At 35.6% G+C, this 14,159-nt stretch overlaps 1 protein-coding gene across 1 annotated transcript in view; it reads right to left on the reverse strand.

Moving 5' to 3' along the window:
- TMPRSS15 (transmembrane serine protease 15) overlaps positions 1-14,159 on the reverse strand; it is a 141,732-nt gene that overhangs the window by 35,426 nt on the left and 92,147 nt on the right. The window contains exon 19 of the mRNA XM_054468823.2: positions 364-459. Within this exon, the coding sequence (XP_054324798.2) occupies positions 364-459 (96 nt within the window). The remainder of the gene's footprint in view (positions 1-363; positions 460-14,159) is intronic.

Genomic DNA, 14,159 nt, shown 5'->3' on the forward strand with positions numbered 1-14,159 from the left:
GATCAACACTGGACCTGTTTTATCCCAGTTCTCACAGTTTCTTTCCATGTGATTTAATTGTTAATTAATCTGAGGCTAAGGATACAAAAGGGTATAAAATTAAAACATGTCAAATCCCTATGAGAGTGCCAGAAATTTACATATAGAATATTTCTTTTGACCATCTTATATATATTAGGGTTAGAAAATGTTATCAGATATTAAATAGATACTGTTTGAGATTACTTAAATGATAATATAAGTCAAATAACTTTCAAGATTATATGACCAGTATGTAATAGCATTCAAATCTGACTGGCTTCAACAATCTATCTTCTTTCATGTGTATGTACAACTAGCCTAAGAACAGATTTAGGGACCCACCTGGGTGTTAGTATTAAGCGGCCATCAGGTGCTGTGTTTAATTTGACAAATGGTCCACCATCGGTAGAGAAGATTGGCATTGATGAGTTTCCACTCCTAGAGAAAAAAGAAAAAAGCATACAGACAAAACAAGAGCATAAAGAAAAGACCATAAGCTAGACTTTCAGTTCCTTAATGCTGTGGACAGTAAAACAAATTATGGGATTCCAGCCAAAAAAATTAACGTTTTAATATAAAGCTTCAAGTGTTTTCCTATCTAAAGGATGATGCAAATCAGTAGAATTACCCATAATCACATGAAATGTAATTTTAACTTTAATGTAATGTCTTTAGTCTTTGTTTGCATTCTTACATATTATTTTACAAAGTTAAATCATTACATATATCACTTAGTTACCTGGTTTTATAAAGGTGATTTTTTCTATGTTGTCAAATAGTTTCCATAAAAACCGCTTTGAATGCCAATTTCCCAGCATTGCTGCACTGTAATTTATTAAGCTTTTCTCCTGTTGTATAGCTCATCTTTTTTTTTAGCTCGTCTTTTTAAAAGTGCATGTAGAGAACAACACAGACAGAGACTATCTTCAGTGTTTACTTTTGCTTTGTTCTTGATATTTCATTCAATTCAAAGGCTAAGAAGCCCTAATTTAAAGGAAGTCATGTGATTGCACTAAAAGAGAGACTATGCAGCCTTGGTCTGCTCATGTGTCAATTGGCGAGGCACCACAGGGTGGAGAGAGACACCTCTGTGTGATCAAAGACATTTAGGCCCCAGGCTTTCTTTTCCCTGAAAACCTGTAATTCCCATGCTCTCAACTGTGAGCTCTAATTGAAGATTTCTCTTAATTATCCTGACACTCTTTTTTAGACTTAGCTGGAGACTTTTAGCTTTTAATTCTTAATCTTGTTTCTTGCCTTTTATTTCAGATTTTAATCATCATATAAAAATATGCCTTTAGGCTGGAAACATCCTGATTTCTGCTCTCTTCTACTGGTGAGCAGGGAGATGATGTGGTTCTACCTTTTGGAGTACTGTGATGGACCCACCCATTGACTCTTTAAAAGAAGCCCCAATGTCTTCCCCAGGCTATTGCCAACACTGACCCTTTTCTGTCTGTTTCCAGGGAACTTCCAAGTAACATTCAAAGCTTTCCTGATCAATTCGAAGATACGAACTATTTAGAAAGTGGTTCGTCTCTCTTTTAATGCTTTTATCAAGCTGAAAGAATGTTTAGTAACTTTCATCTACTGAACATAGAGCTGGGACAATAGATGTCTATTTAATGTTCCAGAATTTAAATCTTGCACTTTTATTTTGTAAACAGATAAAAGTAACTGAAGCACACAGATCCATTACCATACTTTAATAAAGCCTGAAATGGACTTACTAAGGGAAAGATGAGCCTTGGAATTCCTATTGTTAGAGATTATGCTATTCCACCAAGTGGGCAGAAGGAAAATCTCATTTAAATATTTACATAAAATATATTTGCTATGGCTTAGAAAACAAAACAGGTATGCAGATGTCAAAGGGTAGCTGAGAATGTAGAAAGTCTGGAATGCTCCAGATCATGAAGAAATTCACAGATGCAGAACAGTTGTATTTAAGTACTCACACATTTAGAGCAGACTGAATGTAGATAAAAACAGATGTTAGAGGACCTTGCATTTTACCATTTTTGCAGGTTTTGGTAGAAATCCTCACAGTAATCTCAGCTTTCAAAAATATCAAGGGATGCCGTTTCAAATTAAAGAGGCTTTAGTTGTGTTTTGCTGTCTGCAGGCTCCAGAAACATCATTGGAATTGGTTGGTTCGTGAACATCACTGCTGCCAGAGTAAAGTTGGTTGGTTGGGAGAGTCATTCTCCAACCTCTCTTCTAGACATCTCTCTTCTTTTCCTGTGTTTGATCATTTCTAGTTTCATTTCTAGTTTCCTCATTCTGAGCAGGTGAGCAGCTGAATGCCTGCTGTGTGTTGAACATTCTTCTAGGTAGTTTTCCATGTTCCTGACTCCCCATGACACATTCTCAAAGTGATGCTCTCTCCAGACAAGCAGCATCAGCCTCAGGAGAGAACATAGGTCCAAAGGCAAATTCTCCACCCTCACTCGAGGCCGACTTAGCCAGCAGTCTTAGGCCTGCTCTAGGGTAGGGTCCAGCTATCTGTATTTCACCAAGCCTTCCAGGTGATCCTGGTGCCTGCTATAGTCAGGAAATCATGTTATAGCCAAATATGGCATCCTTTTCTGCTACTGGCACGAGGCTCTGCTTTTTGACATACAAAGTGACTTCTAGATACCCAATAATCTGTTTTAAGGCACTCATGTCTAAATGAGGAAACCTTTGGAAAGGTATATAATTAAAAATAGATGTTAGAGAGGTGGATTTTAGACTCTTCACTTATCTATAGCTATCCTTTTCCCCTGTCCCTTGGATATCTCTTTTAAGACAGAGACTGAAGGTATACATTTCTTTTTCTTTCTTTCTCTTCCTTTCTTTCTTTCTTTCTTTCTTTTTCTTTCACTTTCTTTGTTTCTCTCTCTCTTCTTTCTTTCTCTCTTTCTTTCTCCTTCCTTCCTTCCTTCTTGCCTTCCTGCCTTCTTTCCTTCTTTCTTTTCTTTTCTTTTCTTTTTTTTTTGATACTCTGTTGCCTAGGCTGGAGTGCAGTGGCTCAATCTCGACTCACTGCAACCTCTGCCTCCCAGGTTTAAGTGATTCTTCTGACTCAGCCTCCCGAGTAGCTGGGACTATAGGCGTGTGCCACCACACCTGGCTAATTTTTTTGTATTTTTAGTAGAGAGGGGGTTTCACTATGTTGGCCAGGCTAGTTGTGAACTCCTGACCTCAAGTAATCCACCTGCTTCAGCCTCCCAAAGTGCTGGGATTACAGGTGTGAGCCACCACACCCGGCCAGATACATTAATTTCTCTGGAAATTCACACCAAAATTTGGAGAAAAACTAAATTGAACAAGTATTTAAAAATTATTTGTAAATATTTTTTAAGCAAGCCTATTTATTACACATCTACTTCTGGCATGCATTGGATAGGATTGACAGTGATTTTTTTTTTAAACATATGCCTATTCTAGAAGGAAAGACAACTAGACCCAAATTTTTAAGAATAATGGGTATTCAGTAAATGCCACTTGTTCCACCCTGAGATTTTCAAATGCTGCTCCATGGTGGCACTTTCAGTATCTAGCAGAGAAAACTGGAGATACATATACACATGGATAAAAGATGCGTAATTTTCTGAGATGATATTTTCAACATTTTTAGTCTCAAATTTAACATGAGAAAACAAATATAAATATGTCGTCTTGGGTTATTTAGAGTAGTTGAACAAAATGCTCCTTCAAAAATAGTTACAAAATTATCACATGTTTACATTTTTGTACTAAATATTGTTACCAGCAACATAAGAGTAGGGTATAGGGCCCTCAGTTCATACAAATATTTTTCCAGATGTCTGTTCTACATGTTAAATTTGGGATTTGTGATGGACTACCTGCATTTCAAATCCTGCCAAGTCAAACTCATTCTTTTTCTGACTAAACACAATTTATTTCTTTGTATGCACTGTAAACACATTAAAAAGCAGCAGAAGTTTACAATAAACTATTCCTTATTTTAAGAAATCACGAGGCAATAAATATACATTAAAAATTTTCTTGACAGAATAAAAGATTACCCTATGTGAAGTCACCATTTACTTTTGAAAGACAAAAATCTCAGAACTACTAAAAAATTGAATTCAGAGGGAATGCATTATATTAAGTTCTGTAATTTAATCATGCACCTGAGGCTCTTACTGCCTCATTTTTCTTTTCTTGCAAGGAAATTAGTGTTGATTTTTAGAGAGGCACTCTGTGAAGATTAAAACTAGACTGTACATTTTCTAAATCTTTAAAATGTTCCATATTTGCATATTTAGGTAACTTCATTACACATTCACATAGTTAGTTGAAATCAGAAGTTTTGTATAACATAGAAACTCCATATAACATTACCTTGTTGACATACTAATGCCTCCTGGAAACCTATTTCTAAGCTTTTATCATCATTTTTATGGGTTATATAACCTCAAAGAGCTCTCCTTACTTTAGGAAAACTTTATTTCATGTGAGAAAAGAAGCATATAGATGCAACCATTATTATTTTTGAGGTCATAGATGGAGTATAAAAATATACTCATAGAAGAATTCTAGGGAGGAAAAAAGGATATCTCAAGGATACTTGCATGGTATTAAATCTTCTGCCTCTCTTCTTAGGCCCTGCCTAGGTTTCTTCTCTTTTGTCTCACTTCTCAGGCTGAATTTGCTGTGATAAGAATTCTTCCCTGGAGCAGGAGCTTAGGCGGGGATGTTTTGAGGCCTTTGGACACACTAAAGCTAAAAAGAATAATAATGCATGCCGCAAATACTGCAGCTAGGCACTGTAGCTCATTTCACACCCCAAAAGGTTTAAGTAATGAATAGAGCCAGGTGGGATTAGCCTGTAAAGGCTTTTGGAGAAGGATGGTTGTTTCTTTTAAGATTGGAGGGAAAGAAGGGGATTGATTTAGCAGGACAGAACGCAGGGGGGACCATTTTACAGTCAGGGGCTTGGTGGATAGAAGAGATTCGATGGCAAATCATCCCACTAGGAGAGTAAAGGCACGTGGGCAGGTAGGTAGAAATGCCATTTCTGAGCTGGACACATTTCAATTACAATTATTTAACCATGTATTGCATTTATAACAATACACCTAGCACACACCTAGCCCAGTGATAGCTCTTAGCAAACAGGTAAGTTTAATTAATTTTAGATTTTCTGACTTCCACCCTTAAGAGTTGGTGGCATTTACTCAGAAGTAAAGAAATGTCAATAAAAACGATTATCTTAACCTAATCAATTTCTACTTTTGTGCAAGCTACTGTATTAAGAGCAAGAGATAAATTGATGGGTTAGTCTGGTAGCTATTCTCTGTTATCTTACAGATGTAATGGTGTTACAAAGGAAAGAAACTGCTGGTATCTCCTTCCTACCAAAAATATGTCTGAGAGAAGTGATACTTCTAGGAGATTGTCAAAGAGGCAGGATCTCTTCATGGGCAACATCTTGGAAACCTTGGGCAACGTGAACCACTTTAACATTTTTCCTTAGCTGCTGCTGCTGTTGGAGTTCCTTTTGTTTGTTTGTTTGTTTGTTTGGAGTAGAAGGCATATGACACACACCTCTACATTTCTTATCAAGTTTTCTCAGTGCATTATCACTTTCTAAGTACATATGAGTGAAATTTCCTTTAGAATTTAGTGTCCTTTAGAACTTGTCATCCCTGTGGAACTGTTAGCATTTATCTTATTTCGTGAGGAAAATTACATGGTTTTTAATGTCTTCCTTTTTGTGTGGGTCTCCAGGAATCTCAGACATAAGTGTTAGTAATTACACCAACCTTTCATGTTTTGTAGATTTGCCTGTTTATTTCTTTGGATCTTATTTTTCTGTAGTATTATATTAACCTTACTACATATGTTCTTTGTTATATAGACCTCAGTTCCTTTTTGGAGAAGAGATAATGGAAGAAAATCATGGAGGAAAAAAGAAAGAATAGAAGCACACGAGGAAAGAAGAAAGAAAATGAGGAAAGGAGAAAGAGGAAGGAAAAATTAAAGGGGGGGTGAAAGGGAATATTATTTCATTGGATTTTATTGATTTTATTCAAAAATTGATCTCATAGAATATATAGCGTTAATTACAAGTTGAGCAGTTGGAAGCATTTTTTAGAAGAAAACTAAAATGAATAAGGAAGGTTTTGTTATAAATTTCATAGGGCTAAGGTTTTCTGTCCTTACCTATTTCTGTTTTAGAATATAAAAACCTCCTCTTTTCCAAATAACAGGATCAAAGGAAATGATAAAGGACATTGCCTTGGGGGAAAACATAGTCTCTTGTTTTAATATAACAAAATAAATACCTATACATTACAGATAATTTTTGGCAGATGATTTGTAATTGTGCCAAAACATAAAAGAGATGTTCTCCCTCTTTTGTGTGTATAATCATATTCTTGGTAATTTCCTGACAACAAAGAATCTCTTTGGTGACAAAATACATATTAAAAATTGTAAGCCAAAATAGGAGTGAAAGACAAAGAAGATTCTCCCTGAATGGTAGTGGTGCAAAGAAATGACATTTCACAAAAGTCTCTTGATTTCCAATAAAATATATTCAAATACTTAGTAGGAGAAAGGAATAATGTTTTTCCACGTAAGAAATAATACCAGTCTGTGGGTGGTGAAAACCTTGCTATGGATATTTTTCACTCTGTTGATGATATCCTTCTCAGATTTCTGATGCAGGTTTTAAAAAATTCTCCACTTGATTTCATCTATGCCAGGGTTCGTGGGAGTCTGGGGTGGTTCTAACAAAGTCAAAGTACGCTAGGACAAACTAAGAAATGTCCTGGATTAAGTCAGATGATTCTCAATAGGGTGTTTAAACCTGGTACAGTAGAAAAAAGTTGTTTGATGTGTGTGTGTGTGTCTGTGTGTGTGTGTATCTTTGTTTTGTTTTTATTACCAGGTGAAATCAAACTGTCAAAGCTTGGGGATGCTTTGTGTAACTTCTATGTTGTTTTCTACTGAAATGAGTATATGAAGGAACATGCGTGTCTTGACTACTCTTTCAGAATGACCTCGGGCTTTTAGAGAACTAAGACCTCTGGGTCTCACTCCAGCCAGGGTCCTTCACCTCTTTGGAATCCGTGGAAGTTCATGATAACATGTAGGAGGTTTGTAGTTGGAAAAGAAATAATTACATCTTTATTTTTACTAACTTTAATCTCTTCTTCTGATACAAATGTAGGTGAGTAACCACAAAATTATTAGCAACATCTATAATATGGTCACCAAAACAAACTGCAGATATATTCATACCATATTGCAGTTGCTAGATACATATAAAATATCATTTATGTTCACCTTTAATATTACAGTGGTCATTAGAGCCACCAGTATATCTTGTTAAATATGTTAATAAAGAAATATATATTTCCATGGATTTAAAAATTTTTGATAATTATTTTTAATGTAATAAATTTCCTTTGTAGTTCTGTGTGTTTTATTTTATATACTTAAAAATACTCTTTTTTGTGTGTAATTATATTCTTATTAATTTCCTGGCAACAAAGTCTCACTTGGGTGACAAAATACATATTAAAAAGTGTAAGCCGAAGTAGGAGTGACAGAGAAAGAAGATTCTCCAAATTAAGGTTCCCCAGACTGACAAAAGTACCTATGACACATAAACAAAGGTTGAGAGCGCTTACCCTAGGTGGTGGTTCTCAACTCTAGAATGCATCTGAATTACCTGAAGAGCTTATTAAATCACAGATTGCTGGGCCTTACTCTAGACTTTTGGGTTCAGTAGGCCCGAGGTAGGATTCCAGGATTTGAATTTCTATAAATTTTTTTTTTTTTTTTTTTTTTGAGACGGAGTCTCGCTCTGTCGCCCAGGCTGGAGTGCAGTGGCGTGATCTCGGCTCACTGAAAGCTCCACCTCCCGGGTTCACGCCATTCTCCTGCCTCAGCCTCCTGAGTAGCTGGGACTACAGGTGCCCGTCACCACGCCTGGCTAATTTTTTTGCATTTTTAGTAGAGACGGGGTTTCACCGAGTTAGTCAGGATGGTCTCCACCTCCTGACCTCGTGATCCACCCGCCTCGGCCTCCTAAAGTGCTGGGATTACAGGCGTGAGCCACCACGCCCAGCCCCTTGAATTTCTATAAATTTATCCCAGGTGATTCCATGCTGGGATGGAATTTGGTCCTAAAACCACACGTTGAGATCCACTGACCTAGACCATTCTGAATCTAAGAGTCTGAGGCTGAGACTAGGTGATTCTTATGTATAACCAGGCTGTACCTTCAAGAGCTGATGTAGCTATTGTATTACAAGTCAATGGTACACCTATTGTCACTCCCTTGCCCAGAGCAGACATAATTGTCTTATCACTGTGCTTTCTCCCACCCTGCTAGATATTAAACCTATTAAGTATTAATGTTAAAAAGTATCAAATTATGGTAGTTTGTTATTAATGATTTGCTCTTTAGTTATTTTTAATTAATGCATTTCTAATTTTAAAATGGAGAAAACATCAGAGTTATAATTTGTGCTTCAAGTAAATGATGGAGTTTGTAGTTAAGTCAATTAAACCAAATTAAAATAAGATTTTTTTCCACCATCTTGCCCAAAGCTTTTCTCACCCACCCCACCACAGTAACATAGCTAAGAATAAACGTATCTTCTGTGCTGAAGTTGCAAATCAAAAAATTTTAAAAATGTAAAATATTATTTATTTCTGTGTAAAGTTATCAAATTAAGTAAAAATCATCTAAAGCCAAAGGTTACATTTTTTTTTTACTGTTCCCATATCTGTGTTGTTGTTTTGTGTCCTGAGTTATAATAAGTCAAGGTTTTCCCCACATACTTGAAAATTTTGGGACATTGGCAGAAAATATGAACAAGGGCAGAAGCGCTGTGTGTCTACCACCCACTTAAACTAGGATGAAACATAGGTTCTATTTCCAGTGTTCCGGAACTCAGTGCTAAGTTGTATAAACAAATTCACTGTGGTGGTTACATCAGAATTTGAATGATTATGCTCTATACTTTTGAAAGGCTTATTTAAAAACATTTTAATCTCTTCCCCCAGTATTTTCAAAACACCGCTGCAATGGAAGAACCTTGGGGTAATTCCATTTCTTATTAGCATTTGAGAATGTAAGGCTCAATTTGATGTTCCTGCTATTTAGAAGAATCTTGGACAGGACTAATATGGGATTTAAAAATTAACACCAATTCCTCATAGGCCACCTTATTAGAACACAAATAACTAACTCCACTTTTGAGATATTAGTATTTCCTAAATTCTCTAAAGTTTTACAGAAATGATTTTTTTTCTAGATTTTAATGATTTAGCAGGGTAAATCAGTTATATCATTTATATATTGGGTTAGTAACAGGGAAATGCTATTTCCTAGGAAATACCATTAAAAAAAAACTACCCTAAGTTTTTTTAACCTTTATTGTTGCATCAGTATAAAATGTTTTCTTTCATACTTTGATCAAAGACATGAAAATGTTATTCAAGGTACTTTTTACTTATGCATGTAATGAATGGTAGGAAATGAAAATGTTTAATATAAAAACAGGAAAGTCTAATGAAATAGGCCTCATAGGATTTACTAGAATCTGAGGGGAATTGCATTTTGTACCCTATCTGCATAAATAATCTTGAGAGACTACAGTGGCTTTTTAATAAATTGACTACCAAATTACTTTCCGCTGCAGCAAGCACACATCATTTTAAACTCACTAAGTTTTCTTTCAGTTACCATGCACCAGTCTAGACAAATTCTCATTAAGGATATAACTTTCTTTCAATTACTAGAGCACTATGGAGACTATTTAATAAGCACAGGCTCAAAGATTAAAGTCTTTGCAGAGATTACCTGACTCATTTCTGAAGAAAGCAAGCACCTGACCTTCATCAAAAATATTGTATCTAAGGCAGTGGGATGTACCACTTGTGTTACATACACTAAAAAATCTGGTTATTTGTCTCTGTATCTGGTTAGAAGGACTATGATTCATGGGAAATGGGATCAGTGAACTAGGGAGTAAAATCTGGCTCGGGAAACCACGTAAGTAAATAGAACAGAGCTGTGTGTTATCCACTCAGCTCAGGCCATTTTCTAGAAAGCCTTCCTTGACATGCCTTTATTGACTTAAGTTCTGCTACAGCACATTGCATTTATCACATTATATTGTAATTATCTATTTATGTGTCTATCATCACCACATAAGCATGTAAAGCCATGTCTTATTTATTCATGGAAGAGATACAATATCATCACCAGTGCTTAGATTTCTGATCCAGGAATAATAATAACATATTTACATTATATACTGTTAAAATGTAATAAAGATGTATGTTTCCTTCCAATGCATTGGAAGGAACATAAATGTAGGGATCCACATTTTGCTTTCACCCAACTAACACGTTTCATTCAAATTAATTGAAAAGAAACTTCTGTCAAAGTAAAGTGTTGATCATTTTGACCTTTGTGAATAACTCATCTTAACCCAATACATCCTCCAGGAAACAATGTAGTTAAAATTCACAAACCACAATGGAAAGAACTCCTCTTTTTATAATCACTTGGTGATCTTCGAAAGGTGATGAATTGAGACATAAATCTCCTGGGCAGGGAAAGCCCAGTCATCCGGGGCACTCGGGTGCATCAATTGTGGAAGCAAAGTCAAGTCCCCAATCTCCTTAGCTTAATCTTTAGAAACTAAGTTCCTGAGTCTATACAGAGCTCCCGAGCAATCGAAGCTAACGGCTTCCTAGGACCTCACCTCTTTGAATTCACTATTGAACTAAAATTAGTGTTTAAAGTAGGAACTTGGAATGAATGCCACTTACCCAGTTCTTTACTTGAAATGAAAATAAACAACTGTCAGTTTCTCTTGTTGACTCTTTATCAAAAAAACATTGTTTCTCCTGCAACTTGCCCTCTTCCAAGACTTTATGTCTGAAAGCTCCCCATGTTTAAAGAGTTTTTGTTAAAGTTTATAATGTAGAATAAAAAGAATTACACACACATATTTAAAGTACAGGAAGACTCTGACTAATATACATAAACCAAATTGATTTTTTAACATATACTATTTACAGAAAATATGCTCAATAAAGTAGGAATAGAAAGAAATTACAAAAGAATGTGGTTTGACCCCATTTTATAAAAAGTTTAAAAGTACATGTATGAACAAAGATCTAGAAAACTATACACTGAGTTTTTTTTTTTTTTTTCAGTTCTGGGACACGTGCACATTGTGCAGGTTTGTTACATAGGTATACATGTGCCATGGTAGTTTGCTGCACCCATCAACCCATCATCTACATTAGACATTTCTCCTAATGCTATCCCTCCCCTAGTCCCCCACCAACAGGCCCTGGTGTGTGATGTTCTCCTCCCTGTGTCCATGTGTTCTCATTGTTCAACTCCCACTTATGAGTGAGAATATGCAGTGTTTCGTTTTCTGTTCCTGTGTTAGTTTGCTGAGAATGTTGGTTTTCCAGCTTCATTCATGTGCCTGCAAAGGACATGAACTTATCCTTTTTTATTGCTGCATAGTATTCCATGGTATATATGTGCTACATTTTCTTTATCCAGTCTATCATTGATGGACATTTGGGTTGGTTTCAAGTCTTTGCTGTTGTGAACAGTGCTGCAATAAACATACGTGTGCATGTGTCTTTATAGTAGAATGATTTATAATCCTTTGGGTATATACCCAGTAATGGGATTGCTGGGTCAAATGGTATTTCTGGTCTAGATCCTTGAGGAATTGCCACACTGTCTTCCACAATGTTGGGAAAACTGGCTAGCCATATGCAGAAAACTGAAACTGGACCCCTTCCTTACACCTTATACAAAAATTAACTCAAGATGGATTAAAGACTTAAACGTAAGACCTAAAACCACAAAAACCCTAGGAGAAAACCTAGGCGATATCATTCAGGACATAGGCATGGGCAAAGACTTCATGACTAAAACACCAAAAGCAATGGCAACAAAAGCCAAAATTGACAAATGGGATGTAATTAAACTAAAGATCTTCTGCACAGCAAAAGAAACTATCATTAAAGTGAACAGACAACCTACAGAAAGGGAGAAAATTTTTGCAATCTAGCCATCTGACAAAGGGCTAATATCCAGTATCTACAAAGAAGTTGTAACAAATTTACAAGAAAAACAAACAAATTTACAAGAAAAAAACAAACAACCCCATCAAAAAGTGGGTGAAGGATGCGAACAGACAATTCTCAAAAGAAGACATTTATGCGGCCAACAAATATATGAAAAAAAGCTCATCATCACTGGTCATTGGAGAAATGCAAATCAAAATCACAATGAGATACCATCTCACGCCAGTTAGAATGGTGATCATTAAAAAGTCAGGAAACAACAGATGCTGGAGAGGATGTGGAGAAATAGGAACGCTTTTACACTGTTGGTGGGAGCGTAAATTAGTTCAACTAAACTGATTGTTTATATAATGAATAATCAAATTCATTTCCTCTCTTTGCTCTTGATAGGAATTTCGTTCCTGATGAGGCTGACATCACTTGGATGAGGCTTGGAGCTGGGAAGTTTCCATTCTAAATGCACAGAATTTGTGAATATAACAGGAACTGGAAGCTCTCAGTCCAACTGTAAGAAGCTAAGTTAGGTATAGAAGGAACGTGCCTCAACACAATAAAGATTATATATCACAAAGCCATAGTTAACATTATATTAACAGGAAAAAGTTGAAATCTTTTCTTCTAAGAACTGGAACAAGACAAAGATACCTACTCTCACCACTCTTATCCAGTATAAGACTGAAAGTCCTAGACAAAGCAATTAGAATAAAGAGAGAAATAAAGGGCATCCAAATTGGAAAGAAGGAAGTCAAATTGTCTCTGTTCATAGATGACATGATCTTATCTATAGAAAAACCTAAATACTCCACCAAAAAAGGGAATTAATCATTGAATTTAGTAAAGTTTCAGGATACAAAATGAACAAAACAAAATCATTACAGTTTCTATACATCAACAACCAACTAGCTGAAAAAGAAATCAAGAAAGTAATCCCATCTACAACAATCGCACAAAAAATTAAACACCTAGAAATAAATTTAACCAAGGAGGTGAAAGACCTCTTCAAGGAAAACTGTAAAACACTGATGAAAGAAATTGAAAAGGACACAAACAAATGAAAAAACATCCTATACTCATGGATTGGAAGACTTAATATTGTTAAAATAACAATATTACCCAATCCCTATTTAATGATAGGGATTTAATGCAATCCCTATCAAAACACCAAAGACATTCTTCACTGGAATAGAAAAAAAATCCTAAAATTTGTATGGAACCACAAAACACACCAAATAGCCAAAGCAATCCTGAGCAAAAAGAACAAAACTGGAGGCTTCACACTACCAGATTTCAAAATATTCTACAAAATTATTGTAACCAAGATGACTGGCATAAAAATGGACAACAGACGAATGGAACAGAATTGAGAATAGGATAGAGAACCCTGAAATAAATCTATGTTTACAGCCCACTGATTCTTTTTTTTTTTTTTTTTTTTTTACAAAGGCACCAAGAACATTCACTGCATTCACTGGGGGGAAAAGAACAATCTCTTCAGTAAATGATGCTGGGAAAACTGGATAACTATATGAAGTATGAAACTAGACCCTTACCTCTCACCATATAGAAAAATCATATCAAAATGGATTAAAGAGTTAAATCTAAGACCTAAAATGTTGAAACCACTAGAATAAAACATTGGGGGAAACACTCCAGGACATCGGTCTGGACAAAGATGGCTTGAGTAAGCCCATAAAAGCACAGGCAACCAAAGCCAAAATGGACAAATGGGATCACATCACGCTAAAAAGCTTCTACACAGCAAAGGGAATAACCAACGAAGTGAAGAGCAAATCCACAGAATGGGAGAAAATATCTGCAAACTATCCATTTGACAAGCACATAATAACCAGAATATATAAAGAGCTCAAACAAATCGACAAGAAATAAAAACATAGGTTCTGACTTTAAAAATGGGCAAATTATCTGAATAGATATTTCTCAAAAAAAGACATACAAACAGCCAACAGAATATGAAAAAAATGCTCAACATCACTAATTACTAGAGAAATGCAAATCAAAACCACAGTGAGAAATCTCTC

Source organism: Pongo pygmaeus, chromosome 22 (genome assembly GCF_028885625.2).
Source record: "Pongo pygmaeus isolate AG05252 chromosome 22, NHGRI_mPonPyg2-v2.0_pri, whole genome shotgun sequence".
NCBI classification, from domain to species: Eukaryota; Metazoa; Chordata; class Mammalia; order Primates; family Hominidae; genus Pongo; species Pongo pygmaeus.